This window comes from Centrocercus urophasianus, unplaced genomic scaffold, assembly GCF_019232065.1.
Source record: "Centrocercus urophasianus isolate 14NV4802_14NV808 unplaced genomic scaffold, USGS_Curo_1.0 seq_62, whole genome shotgun sequence".
Taxonomy (NCBI): domain Eukaryota; kingdom Metazoa; phylum Chordata; class Aves; order Galliformes; family Phasianidae; genus Centrocercus; species Centrocercus urophasianus.
Window position 1 is genome coordinate 194,960 of NW_024885222.1, and position 13,134 is coordinate 208,093.

The following is a 13,134-nucleotide window of genomic DNA, read 5'->3' on the forward strand; positions in this document are numbered from 1 at the left end:
GGGAGGGGGAGCGCGGCGTGATGGAGCCTGGGGCACTGAGCAGGGCAGGGGCAGTGGGGCAGCTGTGCCCCTGTGCCCAGGCTGCAAAAGAAGGCTGCAAAGTGGCAAACGCCGTCATTCTGCCTTTATTGGAGTATCTTCACATCTCATTCAACAAAACAGGTTTTTAAAAAATAAAGTGCCCAGTGGAGCTAGGCCTTTGGGTAGATAAAAGCATTTCTATAACATTGTCTGACCACAGTACAGCGCGTGAACAGAGTTCCCTGGGCTGGCGGTAATGCAGGACGAGCACTTCTTACAGAGAAGTAGCAAACTACAGACCACTGACCACGACACTGGGAATATAACGCCTGACGTGAAGTTCCGTTTTGTTTTTTATACAAACTGATAGAATAAAAAAATCAGTGTAGTAGAATATTCAGCAACAAAAATGGTAGAAAGGATCCGTACCTGATTGTATGAAAGCAGCATTTCAGCAGAGTGCAGTGGCGTCATGCACGGCACGGGCAGGTATTGCTGGGCACCCCGGCTGCGCCGTGGCGATATTGCGTGGTTCCTTCGTGGCTCTTGCTAAGCGAGTAAAGCAGCAGGGAATTCAGCACGAGGGGGCTGGGGGCAGCTGGGCGCTCCCCCCGCGGGCGTGGGACTGCCAGGCACAGGGTCCCCGGGAAGGGCAGCGGGGGGCAGCTGCCTGCCTGTGGCAGAGGGGCCACAGTGGGGCTGAGGATGCCGGTGGCCGCGCTCCAGGCACAGGTGGGAGCGGGCGGCTCGCCGGTGCTGGCAGTTCAGGTGTGCTCGGCCCTTTGGTCCCACGATGTTTGCTCATCTCCAGGCAGCCCCAGTGGCCGCGGGGCGCTGTGAGCCCATTCCGCCCCCCGGTCTCCCACTAGTCCCCTTTTGGCTCCTCCAGGATCTGGGGCAGGTTCTGATCTTTGCGCACTGACAGCGGTTTGACGGCGCTGCTGTAGTCCTGGATGGCCTTGGGCTCATTGGTGTGGTAGGAGCCCTTGTAGCGGTGGTAGTAGAAATAGAGCAGCACCAGCAAGCCCCCGAGCAGCAGGAGCAGGAACGTCACGACTGCAGGGAAGAGAACAGTGAGGGATTTGGGAAGAGGATGGAGGACAATGCATGGCACAGCTCAGGGAGCCAGCTGGGCATCTCACTTACATCCGATGATGATCCCAACCCAGCCATCATCATGCACGTGGGGGAACTCTGCAGGGATAAAGTGGGACTTGTGATGAGGCTGTGGGGTTTGTGCTGGAGCATCACTTCTGCCTCAGTGAGCAGCATCCCATGCTTTAGGGGGACCCTACCTGTGCCCATGTACCACGGGTCCATCTCGGGCGGGATGAGGATGGTGGTGAGGGGCAGCATGGAGGCACAGCTGGACTCCACCACCTCCCCCTGCACACTGTAGGGCCGCACAATGCTGGTGGGACGGAAGATGGCTTTGAGGGGGACAATGCTGTTAAACTTCACCCCTGAGAGGCAGCCTGAGAATCCGGGTGTGTTGTAGCGCTGGATTTCGGGGTCAATCACGCCGGTCTCTGTGGGGGCACAGAAGGAAATAGCTTATCCCTACTGAAGGCCGTGCTGGGCAGAGGGGTGCTGGCGGCGGGACCCAGCTCACCCATCACACGCCCCAGGTACAGGTTCTTAGGTGAGTCCAACTTGCTATCCACAAACAGGGAGAACTGCTGCTCCATGACTGGCAGATAATCCACCTAAGGGGCAAACACTCAGCATCAGCCCCCTATCCTTCTGCACCTCCCACCGCCTTGAGTTGCCCCAGTCCCATACCTGCGTGTACAGCGTGCGGTGCCAGCGGGTGATGTTGACATGGTGAGGTCTCCCATCTGTCACTGGCTTGGTGGTGAGGGCAAAGATGTAGGGGCTGGTGCCCAGCTGGTAGCGCAGCTGCAGGCTCCCTGCAAAGAGAGCGAGCAAAGGCTGTAGGGCTGGTCCTCAGCACAGGGGTGGAGGAGCCCCCTGTGCCCTCACCATCATCCTTGATGAGAACGGCCATGTAGTCCTTCACAAAGGAGCTGACGTAGAGCAGCACAGCAGGGGCCGAGGTGGTGCTGAAGCTGAAGCTGACCTCCTCATTAGTGAGGTTGTAGCCAGGCAGGGGCTGCCAGGGGCTGCTGACTATGCTGGCAAACTCGCGGGCAGCATACAGCGACATGGGCAGGATGTTGTACCGCACCCAGGCACCCTCCTCGAAGTACCCACCGATGTCTGCAGGGCACCCACAGGGTGATGGGAGCTCCTCTCCCGTGGAGGCTTCCCCCTGCTGTGCCCACAGCACCAAACTGCTCACCATAGTTGCAGAAGGGCCCATCAAAGGCAGAGATGCTGCAGTTGCAGCTGTAGTGGCTGTAGCGCTCGACGCAGAGCCCGCTGTTCTGGCAGGGCACCGGTGGGTCCTGGCAGTGGCCAGTGCAGTTCACCTGCACGCCCTCCGTCTCGTTGGCCTTGCCCTCCAGGTTGAGCGTCACGCCGTTCATCCGCAGCGCCCGCAGGCACCCCAGGAATGGACGCATCTTGTGCTCCGCTGAGCCTGCGGTGGGACCAGGACTGAGCAGCTGCGTGCTGCGGGGACACGGGGTCACAGGGCACAGCAGGGCTCTCACCAACATAGAGGGGTCTGTCGAACTCCAGGTGGACGAAGCTCTGTGGTGGGGCTGGCCGCACCACCCAGGGCAGTCTGTCCACCCGCAGCCGGGCCAGCTTCACGTTGAGCTCTGCCTTCACCTGGTGCCACTCGTCGTCATTCCAGGGCACCGCTGAGCGAACCGTCAGGTTCTCGTGCCCGTTTCCAATGTCGTAGGCAAACACCACATCCCTGGTGGCTGCGGGGACGCAGTGTCAGCAGCGTTGCACCCTGCTGCCCTCTGCGCCCCACACCCCACCCGTACTGTTAAGCTCCACACGGATGTAGTTTTGTGTGCCGGGGTTTTCCAGGAAGACGCCGGATGGGGCGGTGGTCTTGAAATAGAAGGAGATGTCGAGGCTGTGGTTGGCGCGGAAGGTGGGGAAGAGCAGGGCTGCACCTTTGTTGAAGGAGACGGTGTTCCAGGTGTTTCCTGTGAGGAGCAGGACAGGGTGAGCGGTGGGTGCGGACCCAAAGCGGGCTCAGACCCTAACACAGCTCTGGTCACTCACGGTCTCCGTAGCACCGCAGGGGGCCCAGCAGGAACTGTGCTTCGGATCCAGAGCGGTTGGTGTCTCCCACCACCACCTGTGTGACGGGCAGGTGGTCCACGAAGGTCAGCAGACCTTTGTCTGTCCTCCTGCAAATGGATCATGCATCAGAGGTGCCATGCAGGGGTCCTGTTTCTGCCTGGACCCCCGACCCATGCCCTCCCTGTGCCCACAGCCTCTGCCTGGCACTCACCACAGTGCGTGGTTGGCATCACAGTTGCAGAAGTACTCGGGATCAGCACAGTTCTTGTCCAGCCCGCAGGCGCAGCGCTGGATGCCCGGCCGTGAGCCGCCCCAGTAATAGTGCCGCTCATTGTTTCGGCCCATCCAGAAGCTGTAGGGCAGCCCGGCTGGAGGTACAGGGGTGGGTTGAGGACACGGCCCTGTGGCGCAGCCCCACAGCACGGCCCCGCCCCCTCCTGGTGCTTACAGGGGGTGTTGAGCAGGCGAGAGCTGTAGCAGTGGAACTCAATCCGCTGTTCGCAGTACTCAGAGGCATTGGCCAGTGCTGAGACCTCAGCCCAGGAGGCATTCCAGTACTCCACTTCGCCCAGGTAGGGCTGGTCCACGCTGGAGCCCGTCACTCGCGTGGCATAGTGCCGATTGTGCCGGATGATGGTCCATGCTTGGTCCTCTGCAGAGTGGAGCTGTTAGGAGGTTCCCCCGTTCCCTCCATCGTGCTCCAGATCCAGGCACGTGGAGGGGTCTGGTCCCTGAAGGCAGCCCCACGCCTCCCTCCGCCCCACTGCGCCTACCTCGGATGTCACAGTACACTGTGAAGGGCTTCAGTGGTCCGCTGCCATCTGGGTCAATAGTGTAGTTCCCTGAGGTCTTCCCGCTGACCCGGTATGCATCACAGGATTCTTTGTAAAGGGCTGGGAGAGGGGAATGAAGGGGATGACGATGGCACCGTGGTAGTGGGGAGAGCCACAGTGCCGCCCTGCCCCACACTCACATTTGTGGCAGGTCTCTCCCTTGTAGCCCGTCAGGTCACAGATGCACATGAAGTCATCCCAGGACTGCACGCAGCGGCTGTCATGCTCACACAGGTTGGGGGTGCACCTGGGGGCACAGGGGTGAGTCCCGGCCCTGCCTGCACCTCCCCCCTGCTGCCCGAGCCATACCTGTCCGTTATGCCACAGACATTAAAGAAGACGTCGGCATACTTCCCCAGGCGGTGCTGCACCAGCATCTCCAGGTCCACGGGCTGCATGTCCACACTCAGCATCTGCAGGCAGCCGTGGAACGCCGTCTGGTTGGAGCGGCAGCCAGTGAGCGACGCGGGCTTGGGGCAGCCTGCAGGGTGCAGGGTGTTAGCATGGCCTGGCACTGTATGTCCCCACGGTGCGCCCACCCCACACCCACCTCCAAAGAAGTACTGGCTGCCGGTGCGGAGCTGGAAGGGATGAGCCACACGAAACTCAGCGCCATCGTCATCATCAATGGTCACCACGGCTGAGCCCTCCCGTGCCACCAGCTGCACCGAGTGCCAGAAGCCATCGTTCAGGCGATGTCCTGTGTGGAGAGAGCTGAGTGCTCAGGGGCACGGGCATTGAACTGGCCCCCAGCCCCTAGGCAGCCCCCAGCCCACCTGCAGCAAATTCAAGCTTCTTCTTGCCGGGCTGGGCAATGGAGACGTTGACCTGGCCCTCACTCAGCACCATCTCCAGTGAGCCCAGGCGGTCAGCAAAGCTAGTGTAGAGCAGCAGCCCAGCTGTATCCCAGGAGCGGAAGCGAAAGCTGACAGCCAGACGGTTCCTGCGGGGGATGCCTGGCACCTGCACGTAGTTGTTGATGCCGGCAAAGGTGATGGGGGTGTTCACCTGGTCCTGGCAGTAGTGGCCCACGCTGCCCTGGGGGTGACCATAGGAGGCGGTGAGGTGTGAGATGCTCCCACAGCAGCGAGACTCCCCCCTTCTCCTCCCCCCACGGCCACAATGGCCACCGCTCAATTTTGTTGCCTGGTGCTGCTGAATGGATGCCCCAGGCCAGAGGTGACCTCGTGCAGTCGACGCGGGACTGCTTGGCTGAGTGCAGCAGCCGCCAGCATCACATCACCCCAGTGCAAGGGAAATATAGCCCCGGGAAAGGGGTCACCCACAGCAGTGATGAGGCTCTAGGGATGGGGTCACTCAGTGACAGCGATCCCCAGGGAAGGACCCCTGCCCCTGGTGGGGGCTGTGGAGTCAGACCTCGAAGCGGATGTTGGATCTCCGGTGCCGGGCCAGGTCAGCGATGTTGACCCCATTGAAGATTATGTTCTCCACACAGCCACGGAAGTTTTGCCGGTAGGTGAGGTGCTGCTTGTCCTGGTCGATCACCCCTCCGAAGAAGATCTGGGAGGTAGAGAGGCGGGCTCAGCCTCACACTGACACAGCACAGAGCCGGCAGCCCGGCGATCCCTGCTTGCACACCCACCTCAGTTTCAAGGTCGAGGTGGTCGAAGGTGCCGTGGCAGCGGAAGCGCTTCACTTCTCCGTCCAGCGTCAGGTTGACGTGGTGGCCGTAGCGCTCGATGTGCAGCGAGTGCCAGTGCTGGTCATCCAGGAGGCTGCCCACCGCCACCGTCGTGTGGCCCTCGGTGGCGTGCAGGGGACTGCTGCCTGGGGAGGGCGGACAGTCACTCTGTATTCCTGCCTCAGCCCCACCTCAGTTCTTCCCGCCGGCCCCGGCTCACCTAAGCTGATGTGCAGAAGGAGCTGGGCTTGTTTGAGCTCCACTGTGATGTAGTCACCCTGCGAACCCTCCCCATGCATCAGCACACCATCCTGTTCCACTGTCTTGAAGTTGAAGGAGATATCATCTTCCATGGTGCTGATCTTCTTGGCCCGGAAGCGGTAGGAGATTGCATCATCCCCATCGAAGTAGAGCACATGGGATCCTGAGAGTGAGGCAGCGCCGTGTCATTGCCCTGCAGCAGTGGGCACCCCGACGCTGGGGAGCACATAGGTCTGACAGTCCTGACCATCGAGGCAGGTTTGTATAATCTCTAATGAAAGCTGGAAAAGGGTTCTGGCGTGTGCCAGAGCCAGACTGCGGCTCTGGCATTTGCACAAAAGCTGGCCCAGTGCCATGCAGCTATGGGGCTGAGCCCCTCCCCACACGGGAACCCCTGGGTCAGTACTCACGGTAGGGGCAGCCATAGAGGCCCAGGCGCAGCCCGATCTTCCCTCGTGGGTTCCAGGCTACTGGGATGATGCGGACGTAGCGGGCGAGGATGGGGTAGTGCAGGTCATGCCTCACCACACCACTCTCATTCACATTCCCAAAGAAAGTCTGGTGGTAAAGGCACAGCTCAGCCTGGAGCAACAACTGCCTGCACCCCCCCAGATTCCCACCCCCCAGGGAGATGGGCAGTGCTTACCCAGTTGCTGCCCTGCTGGAAGAAGGGTTTCCAGCTGGTGGGGTGGTCCCCATAGAGCACGATGTAGCGTGTCAGCCAGTCATATGTGTTGAAGGTCCCCTGCGTGGCCACTGCGTTGATCCTGTGCTTCTGCATCAGGTCGATTTGCAGCCAGGGCTGCTTGTCACGGGGGTCGGGGGACCACCCGCTAGTGCCTATGGGAGCGGGGCGGGGGGAAGGGGTCTCAGCAGGAACCCGCAGCCCCAACACTCCCAGCCCAGTACCCGCAGGGGAAGCTCCCTGCACATCAGGGGGATGCTGAGGGGGAAACGTTGCAGGGGGACCTCCCCACAGCCCCTACACCCCGTGAATTTTGTCCCCACGTGCTGTTCCCGTCCCCGTGGTGGGAGTGCTCACTGTGCAGCCGGGCGAAGCTTGCTGAGTAGAAGATGTTGTATCGGGAAGAGGCGCCGATGGACGAGGAGTAGAGGGATCCAACCAACTCATCGTAACACGGCCCTGCGGGGAACGGGGCGCTGGGTGCGGCGTCCCAATCCCCGCAGCACCGCACACAGACAGCCGCATGGGAGATGGACGCGTGGGGGGGGGCAGTTCCCCACGCTGCGTGATGGGAGGCGTGGGGGTGACGGAGGAGCGGTGACGGAAGGTGGCGGATCCGCGGGCGATGGACGCAGACCCGCGCTGCCCGCAGCCGCCGAGCCCCGCACCGTGACCCAGCGCTTCTGCGTTGCCGAGCCGCGCTGAGAACCGGGGGCGGCGCTGCCGTCGGCCCCTCCCGCTGTCCCCGCTTCTGGGGACGGGTCTGCAGGCACCGCTCAGCGCCCCCGGCCGAGGGTCCGCGCCTTCCTCCGCGCTCCCACTGCGGCGAGAACTGACGCACCGCAGCCTCCGCAGTGCTGTAGGAGCGGAGGAACCGCCGCCCGCCCCGCCTCGACCCCTCGGCCCGAGGCGGCTGCCGGGCCCGGAGCCCCCGGGTGGGGCCGGGTCAGAAAGCCGCAGATCTTCAGAGAAGGCGACGTCCGCAGAGGAGGATGTGGTGGGGTCGGGGTCCCCGAGCCCACCGCACAGCTGTGCCGGGCCAGGCCGACCCCGGGGCGCCGTCCCGAAGGAGCGTCGGCTGCAGCCTCTGTTCCGCGTGGGTTCAACGGCAGCCGCTCCGAACCCACCGCCCGCACAGCTCCACCCTCAGCCGTCACCCCCGCGCCTTCCTCTGCGCCTCCATCGCCCCGCGCCTCCCGCACCGCTTCCCCCGGCCCCGCCGAGCTGCAGGCGTTGGGCCTCGCCCCCCCCCCCGCCCTCCCTGCCGCAGCCGCGCGGCGCTGCCCGTGGTCCTGGCGGAGGCGCACGGAGCTGCGTCCTCCCGGCCCGCGACGCTCGGGATGCGGGGCGCTCGGAGGACGGGATGTGAAGCGCGGGGCGCGACGCCCGGCGCATCCCAGAGCTCCCGGTGCGGGGTCACGGAAGACTGCAGGCAGGGCCCTGCACGGGCGCGGGGGCTGCGGCTGGGCGGCCCCGGGCGTGGCGCTGGGGGGGGGGGACGCCGGAACGCCCGTAGCCGGGGGTGACCTTGGGAAAAGCCCGGAGCGGGGCGCCAGGGGATGCCCATGAGAACTGGGGAACGGGGCTGGAGGGGGAGGCTCGAGGGGAGGGGGAGGTCGGGGGGTGCCGGGCAACGCGGCTCCGTCCCGCAGTGCGGAGCGGCGGCTCCCGGGACCGCGGCCCCACTTACGTGCGAGGCAGCCGGGGCCGGGCCCGAGGAGAGCGGCGCAAGCGGCGAGCAGGAACCCGAAGAGGCGGCGAACGCCCATCGCTGGAGCGCCCCGAGCGCCCTCGGCGCCGCCGCTCCCGGTGCTGCAGCCGCGCGGCGAAGCGGGAACGGCGGCTCCGCCCACGGGGCGGTGGCGGTGGGGCGGCCCCGGGTCGGGCGGCGCTGGGGCAAAGCGCAGAGCTCCCCAGCACCCCGCCTGCCGCCCCACAGCCCTCGAGCGGCCTCGGGGTGCCCGTCCCGATCACCGCCGGCACCCACGGGGCAGCCCCGGCCCCGCGTGGCACCCAAAGCGCGCGGCCTGCAGGAGTGGAGCGGGGGCGCGTGGGGAGAGAGCCGTGCGGGGAGCGCACTGCACAAGGGGTGCGCGGGGAGTGACGCACGGGGTGAGTGCTGTGGGGGGCATCGCGCACGGTGAGCAGCGCCGGTGGCTCGTGGTGCGGGCCCCCCCAGACGTGACCCAGCACCCGGTGCCCACAGCTGCAGCAGGGAAGGATTTAAGTGGTGTCTGCCAGCCCTCTTGCAGCAGATGTGGTGGTGGTTTGTAATCAAGCAGCAGATTAAGGCCTGCGGGTTGAGGGGTCACCTGTCTTTCCCAGTGGCGCAGAAGAGCTGGATTTAGCCCGCGACTGTTCCCAAACATCCCCAGACGCCCACGGTGGGGACGGGGGAGGGGGCTGGCAGCTGTGTGCCCTACATATGCCACCTGCCCCACAGACCATGTGGTGCCCTATGGGGATCCAGCCCTGAGGGATGGGGATGCTCTGGGGGCTGCTGGTCCTGGTGCTCGGCAAGAGCCCAGCACTCCACAATGCTGCCGTCACCTGCAGTGGTGCTGGGGCTGCTTCCTGTGCAGGAGCTGAGCTGAGGCCAGAGCAGGTGGTGAAAGAGGGAACAGAAAGACCCAGGTGCAGAGGGGCTGTGAGGAGAGCTGGTGGCGTGTGCTGCTGCTAAGAGCTGGAGCCACGTCCCTGGGGATGTGGATGCAGTTGAGGGCCCTCCCAGCTCCCAGCTCCTCGCAGTGCTGGTGGGTCCAACCAGGCTGTATCCTGACATTTGTCCCAGGGTTGTGTCCCTTCCTTTCCCCCAGCAGAATGGCACCCCCAGAGCAGGCACAGAGCAAAGGTCCAGAGCATGTATGTGCCTCGGTAAGGGCAGGGAGGGGAGAACCCTGCGGATGCCCAGCCTGCAGCAGCTCCATGGCCCCAGGGCACCAGCAGAAAGCTCCTGGGGCCAGTAGGGACTCTGCACAGAGCTGAGATAAGCCATGGAAAGATGACTGTTGCTGGGAGAAAGGGGGATTGAGGGATTATTGCTACAAGAGGCAAAAAGCCTGCTAGAGCCTGAAATCAATTTGCTCCCTGCTGGGGAGAGCAAAATGGGTCCTCTTTCCTGCAGATCCTAATCTGGCCCATAAGGAGGGGCTGGGAATGGTGTTGTCAACAACCAGCAAACCGCCTGCCCAGCACTGATGGAGCACAGGGGCACAGCAGCAGAGCAGAGTGTGGGACCCTGTGGGCAAGGGGGATACCATGCATCAGCAGTTCCTGCAACTGCCATCTCCCATCAGGGCAAGCAGTGCCCAAGCTGAACACATCTCTGCTTGCTGCTCTGGGACAGTGCCAGCCCACAGCAGTCCCACACTCTCTTTGGCACTGCTTCCCTCTGGCTCTTGCACAGCCTTCTGCTTGCAGCCCGTGCTGCAGAGTGGGAGACGCCGACAGCAGCCCTGTTGGGCTGGGAACTCCTGCGAGTGCTGGGTGTCCTCAGCCTGTCTCTCCTCCCCGTGCCTGGGTGTCATCCCCGAGCCCTGCAGCACCAGAGCTAAGCAGAGCACAGTTATTTCTGTACCTCAGCATGCAGAAAATTGCCACAAACTAAAGATGCAGGACGCGGCTCCAGAGCAGGGTCATGGCTGCTTCTCCTTCCCCCTTGGGGCTGGGCTTGTACTCTCAGCACATCTCTCGGTATCGGGTGCGGCACGCGGTCAAACCACAGGTTGCAGAGCTCAAAGACACTGACGGCTCTGGAGCCTCTGAGTGAGGAGGGGAGAGGTCCTGCTGTGCAATGGAGGAGGTGAGGGGCTGCGGAGAGAGGATTTCACAGGGTCTGGTGGGCACATCGCTCTCTGGCTCTTGCTTTTACTTTTAAACTTTCTCTTGTGCTCCTTGTGGGCTGAGGGGGCTGTAAGGGACAAGCAGGGCAGCACTCGGTGCTCCAAGTCCCCAGGCCTGGAGCAGGGAAGGAGCTGGGGAGCTGCTGGGGACGGATTCTGCCTGGAATCAGTGTCAAACCCAGAGTGCACGAGTGGGCATTTGAATGCATTGGAAAGGTCCCTTTGCACCCACAGCACCTGGGGCCACTGGCACCGAGGCTGGGGATGGTTGCATGGGGTCACCTGCAAGGCGACACTGTGGACTGTGAGTCGAGTGTGAGCTCCTGGGGATCACTTGGAGCAGCCCCATGGGGTCAGAGCTGGTTCGTGGACATGGGATCAGATCAGAGACATTGGGGCTGGGGTGACATTGCTCCACTAGCACTGTGCTGCAGCAGGGAGTGCGGGAAGGTCCCGGTTGCTCTCGCAATGACTGATCGAGGTGAATCTGCCACTGCTCCAAGTGGGCGTGAGACGGAAACTGAGCCACCCTCAGGGCTCCCCACAGCGGGGCTGCTTGGTGGGGCTGGGTGGGGGCTGTGCACTGCAGTGGGGCAGAGGGCAGCGGGCATCCCTGGTTAGAGCATCTCTCCCATTAAGACAAATGGAGAGAGTGGGGAGTGCTCAGCCCGGAGAGAGTAACCTAGGGAGACCACGGAGCAGCCCTGCAGGGGGCTCACTAGAAAGGAGAGCGACTTTTCGCACGATCTGACAGTGACAGTACAAGAGAGAATGGTTTTAAACTAAAAGAGAGTGAGGGCAGTGGGGCTCAGGGGGCTGTAAGGTCTCTTCTGAAGCAGTTTGGCTGTGATTCTGTGATCTCTCGATACCAATCCCTCTGTGCAGGCAAACCCCACCCCCATGGTGATAACGGCCACCACCGACTTCTACACCTGGGAGTACAGCGTCTCGTGGGATGACGGCACGCTGCCTGAGCTGTGTGAGAAGCAGGCAGTGCAGGGCTTCGCCCGCACCTACCAGCCGGCCATCTACCTGCTGCTCTCGCTGCTGGGCACGGTGGGCAACGGGCTGGTGCTGCTCACACACACCCGCTACCGCCGGGCACGCAGCATCACCGACGTCTGCCTGCTGCACCTGGCCCTATCTGACCTCCTGCTGCTGCTGACGCTGCCCTTTGCCGTCACTGTGATGCTGCAGGGCTGGTCCCCAGACACAGCTGCCTGCAAGGTGCTGCAGGGCGTTTATGCCCTCAACTTCTACAGCGGCTTCCTCTTCCTCACCTGCATCAGCATGGACCGCTACGTGGCCATTGTGCGGGTGCCAGCCGCGTGCCGCCTGCGCCCACGGGCTCGTCGCCACGGCTGGCTGACGGTGGGCCTGGCCTGGCTGCTGGCCGCGCTGCTGGCACTGCCGCAGTTCGTCTACGGCAAAGCAGAACAGCACCAGGACCTGCACATTTGCCGTGTTGTTTTTCCCCCGGCAGTGTCACGGGCAGCACGGGGAGCCACCAACCTCACGCAGGTCGTGCTGGGCTTTGCCGTGCCCTTTGCGGTGATGGCAAGCTGCTACACGGCTGTGGCTCGGACGCTGCTGGCGGCTCGTGGTGCTCAGCCCCACCGGGCGCTGAGGGTGCTGCTGGCCCTTGTGCTCGTGTTTGTGGCCCTGCAGCTGCCCTACAGCTTGATGGTGCTGCTGGACACAGCCGAGCTGCTGGCCAGCTGGGAGCTGAGCTGCGCACAGAGCCGCCGCAAGGACCTGGCGCTGCTGGTCACCAGCGGGCTGGCATCCCTGCGCTGCTGCCTCAACCCACTGCTCTATGCCTTCTTGGGCCAGCGCTTCCGCCGCGAGCTGTGGCTGCTGGCCAGCGATGCCGGCTGTGTGGGGAACATCGACCCGCGCTGCCCCGGCTGCCCCAGTCCTCGCCAGCGCTCATCACTCTCCACCTGCCAAGATGTGGCATAGGAATGTAGTGCCGTGCCCAGGGCAGGCGGCAGCATCCGTGGGACTCAAAACCCCCCAGAGAAAGCCTGAATGGCCCCAGGAGTCCCTGGAGCTACTGATAAGGGCAGGACAGACAGACTGTGTCCTGGGCAGATGGAGACGACGCCTCGTGTGCAGAGCCCAGTGCCAGCACTGGGGAAACGTGCCCAGCTGCAGGGAGACCATGCAATGTCACAAGTGGTTGGGGGTGCACGCCACAAGGGCACCATGCAGTGCCATGCATGCCCCAGTAGGACCGTGCATTACTGTGTGAGTGGGACTGCAATGCCACAGGGCAGCGCCTTCCACCTTCGTTTCCACCCTTGCAATAAACCCTGCTCGAACTGCGCTGCGTCAGGCCACATCTCTGCGCGGCCGGGGACTCTCCGGGGTGGAGGAGCAGAAGCTGCCGTAGGTACCGAGGCCGATATCGGGCAGGCGGCAGGAAGCAGGGGAAGCGCCGCGGCAGTGGTCGGTGGATGCCTGCAGGAGGCAGCAGAACCCAGCGTTTCCTGTCCTGCCAGTTGCCCGACGCTGCGGGGCCTGACCGCGTCTGCCCGAGACGGGGTTGGGACCCTCAGTCACGCGATGGGAACGGCCTAGCCGCACTCCAGCAGGGTTTGTCACAGCCTCCACATCGCCAGCAGGGCAGAGGCGGCGATGGAGCCCACAGACCCACACTGGGGCTGTAGGGGTCGGAAA

General features: G+C 63.5%; 2 protein-coding genes across 2 annotated transcripts; one reads left to right on the forward strand and one right to left on the reverse strand.

Moving 5' to 3' along the window:
• Positions 1-117: 117 nt before the first annotated feature.
• On the reverse strand, positions 118-8,379 carry CNTNAP1 (contactin associated protein 1). The gene is made up of 24 exons (XM_042836565.1): positions 7,452-8,379; positions 6,968-7,069; positions 6,572-6,765; positions 6,336-6,483; positions 5,885-6,088; positions 5,626-5,810; positions 5,400-5,543; positions 4,799-5,060; positions 4,573-4,722; positions 4,332-4,503; positions 4,163-4,269; positions 3,963-4,082; positions 3,638-3,841; positions 3,401-3,557; positions 3,169-3,296; positions 2,922-3,089; positions 2,637-2,855; positions 2,324-2,563; positions 2,005-2,241; positions 1,804-1,931; positions 1,634-1,727; positions 1,317-1,550; positions 1,168-1,215; positions 118-1,077 (listed from the first exon to the last, which is right to left on the reverse strand). Exons 1-24 carry the CDS (start codon positions 8,377-8,379, stop codon positions 887-889), a joined length of 4,764 nt encoding a protein of 1,587 aa, XP_042692499.1. The 3' UTR covers positions 118-886.
• A 1,840-nt stretch (positions 8,380-10,219) lies between these two features.
• CCR10 (C-C motif chemokine receptor 10) lies at positions 10,220-12,747 on the forward strand. Its single transcript, XM_042836643.1, has 2 exons — positions 10,220-10,412; positions 11,338-12,747. The coding sequence occupies exons 1-2, from the start codon at positions 10,404-10,406 to the stop codon at positions 12,412-12,414; spliced, it is 1,086 nt and encodes a 361-aa protein (XP_042692577.1). The 5' UTR covers positions 10,220-10,403; the 3' UTR covers positions 12,415-12,747.
• Positions 12,748-13,134: the final 387 nt, after the last annotated feature.

What these genes read in the sequence shown, in the direction of transcription:
- CNTNAP1 (XM_042836565.1), bottom strand. Translation starts at nt 8,379, where the DNA reads ATGGGCGTTCGCCGCCTCTTCGGGTTCCTGCTCGCCGCTTGCGCCGCT. An exon ending in CCTGCGGTGCTACGGAGACC is followed by an intron (nt 3,090 to 3,168) that starts GTGAGTGACCAG and finishes TGCTCCTCACAG; the next exon opens with GAAACACCTGGAACACCGTC. An exon ending in ACCGCACGCTGTACACGCAG is followed by an intron (nt 1,728 to 1,803) that starts GTATGGGACTGG and finishes TTTGCCCCTTAG; the next exon opens with GTGGATTATCTGCCAGTCAT.